Below are 2,201 nucleotides of genomic sequence, written 5' to 3'. Positions count from 1 at the left end.
ACTTGTTTCTTGAGTTCCTGACTCTTGTCTTGTCACACCCTGACTGTAGGCCATAGCACTCTTGTCTTTCCTTCGGGTCACTCCTTCACGCCCATACTTACAGATTATGACCACAGCCAAAACATATATACATCTACTTGCCTTTCATTGTTCTACTTTTTCTGCCTCAACGGCCGGCTTCAATATCCGTCGAGGTCAACAACTACAGTCAACATGAATTCGAATGAGTTCACCGAGACCGAGTCCGTGCTGGGCTCGGACGACATGTGGTCGACACCCACAACTCAAACCAAATCTCGACCTATGCCAATCTACCAAGGATTTTCCTTTTGCGGTGCTGAAGATTACTCTTCGGTGCCGTCCTGGGATTCATCCTCCGTTTCGTTTCAGCAGACCCCAAGTGAGACCATGTCTCGCCCTATGTCAATGCATCAAGAACTCTTCCCTCCTACCACTATGGAAAGCTGTGAGTCTATAAGAGCCCAACCGCGATCCACTGCTGACGTCGACACAGCCACGTGGATGGAGAAGCCGAGTGAAGATCACTTTGACCTGCAGGGCATCGACCATGATATGAACATGGGAATGAGCTCTTTCACCACTGACGAGGCTATTCCCGTTCTTGACCTCAAGTACCAAGGTACTGTGATGGACGAAGACCTTATGGCTACAGATGATACCAACAACCGTCGCATGTCTGGCTCTTCGTTCTCCATGTCGACTTCCGGTGCCTTATCGGACATCCCCTCCTACGACGACTTCTCAACTGCCCTCTCCGAGGCCCCTTCATTCAGCTCCGACTACCCTCCTACTTCTAACCGCAACTCATTGATGTCTTCCACTCAGCTCTCACCTGTGGCTTCACCTCGCATCGCCCCTCAGACGAGGACCGAGCTGGTGCGCACTCAGAGCCGTGGCCGTGGCGCATCTCCGTCTCCCCGACCTGGCGTGCGGTCTGCTCCCTACAGCGTCGAAGGCCCAAGACTCAAGCGATGGTCTACTGGCACATACGGAACAGCATCAAGCCGAAAGCCTGCCCCGTACGTCTATCACCCGTGCTCGGACGTGTTCAACACGCACCAGCATATGTGCTCTGGTCACTCGTCCCCAGCTGTTGGCGCTGCTCCTCTGCCCCTCAACTATGGCAACCTTCAAGCGATGCAGCAAGCCCCATTCGTGGTTCCCAGCACACCCGTGTTCCAGAGGAACAGTATGCTTCTTCCGACCCAGCTCCCCTCCCAGATCTCGTCGCAGCCTTGGCAGACGGATGTGAACCACTTCGCAGCCCCTCCGCCTCTTCTGTCTCACGGTCTCTTCAGGATGCTTCAGAGCAACGGAGATCCCACCTCCCTGAACAGCCACTACGCCGACCTGTCCGATCCACCCGATTTGTATGCCGCTCTTCAGGAGGAACAGATCCCTCCTCCTCCCGAGGACATGAACCCTTCGGATCCCGACTTGATTCCCCGCGAACAAGAGCTGCGATTTGAGGGCGACCTTTACACCCCAAGATGGGTGCGAGGCCATGGCAACAAGCGCGAAGGTTGGTGTGGTATCTGCAAGCCCGGAAGGTGGCTTGTCCTGAAAAACTCGGCCTTTTGGTACGACAAGTCATTTTCTCACGGCATCAGTGCGGCAACCGGAAGCTCGTTCCAGGAACCCCAGCAAAAGAGACGCATGGACGGCAACCCTGATGTTTGGGAGGGGTTGTGTGGGAGCTGCAATGAGTGGATCGCACTGGTGAGCAGCAAGAAGAAGGGAACGACTTGGTTCAGGCACGCGTATAAGGTAAGCGAGCAAACAAGCATCACATCCTCGGCCCCAGCAACAACCTTGGCTAACATGATAAAGTGCCACACTCACCTCAAGGTTAAAGACACGCCCAAGCGTCGCCGCGAGAGCAGCAACGCGAGAGCCCTAGCCATGTCGACCATGGCCAAGGCCAAGACTGAAGCTCAACGACCCATGACGCCCCAGATGCCAACCTCCTCGATGGATGTTGCCACTACGCCAACACCCGCTACTATGTCGCAAATCACTTCTCATCCTCAACCACAGGCCCAAGTGGCCTCAATTGTTCCCGTTCAGGAGCCATACACCCTCGAACAAATGTCTGGAAATGTCCTCGCCATGACCGAACCCTTTCCGAACATGATTTAACTCGCCACGACCTTTTTTCATTTTTTTTATTACATGCTTCA

The 2,201-nt window shown here is 54.2% G+C and overlaps 1 protein-coding gene across 1 annotated transcript; it reads left to right on the top strand.

Moving 5' to 3' along the window:
• Positions 1 to 213: 213 nt before the first annotated feature.
• Positions 214 to 2,160, top strand: NCS54_00598000 (DUF4451 domain-containing protein; the record flags this gene model as incomplete). Its single annotated transcript, XM_053151457.1, has 3 exons — positions 214 to 466; positions 515 to 1,788; positions 1,852 to 2,160. 3 exons carry the CDS (start codon positions 214 to 216, stop codon positions 2,158 to 2,160), a joined length of 1,836 nt encoding a protein of 611 aa, XP_053007432.1.
• Positions 2,161 to 2,201: the final 41 nt, after the last annotated feature.

This window comes from Fusarium falciforme, chromosome 4, assembly GCF_026873545.1.
Source record: "Fusarium falciforme chromosome 4, complete sequence".
NCBI classification, from domain to species: Eukaryota; Fungi; Ascomycota; class Sordariomycetes; order Hypocreales; family Nectriaceae; genus Fusarium; species Fusarium falciforme.
Note: the sequence above shows the minus strand (reverse complement) of the source record. Positions and strands in the feature narration are given on the sequence as shown.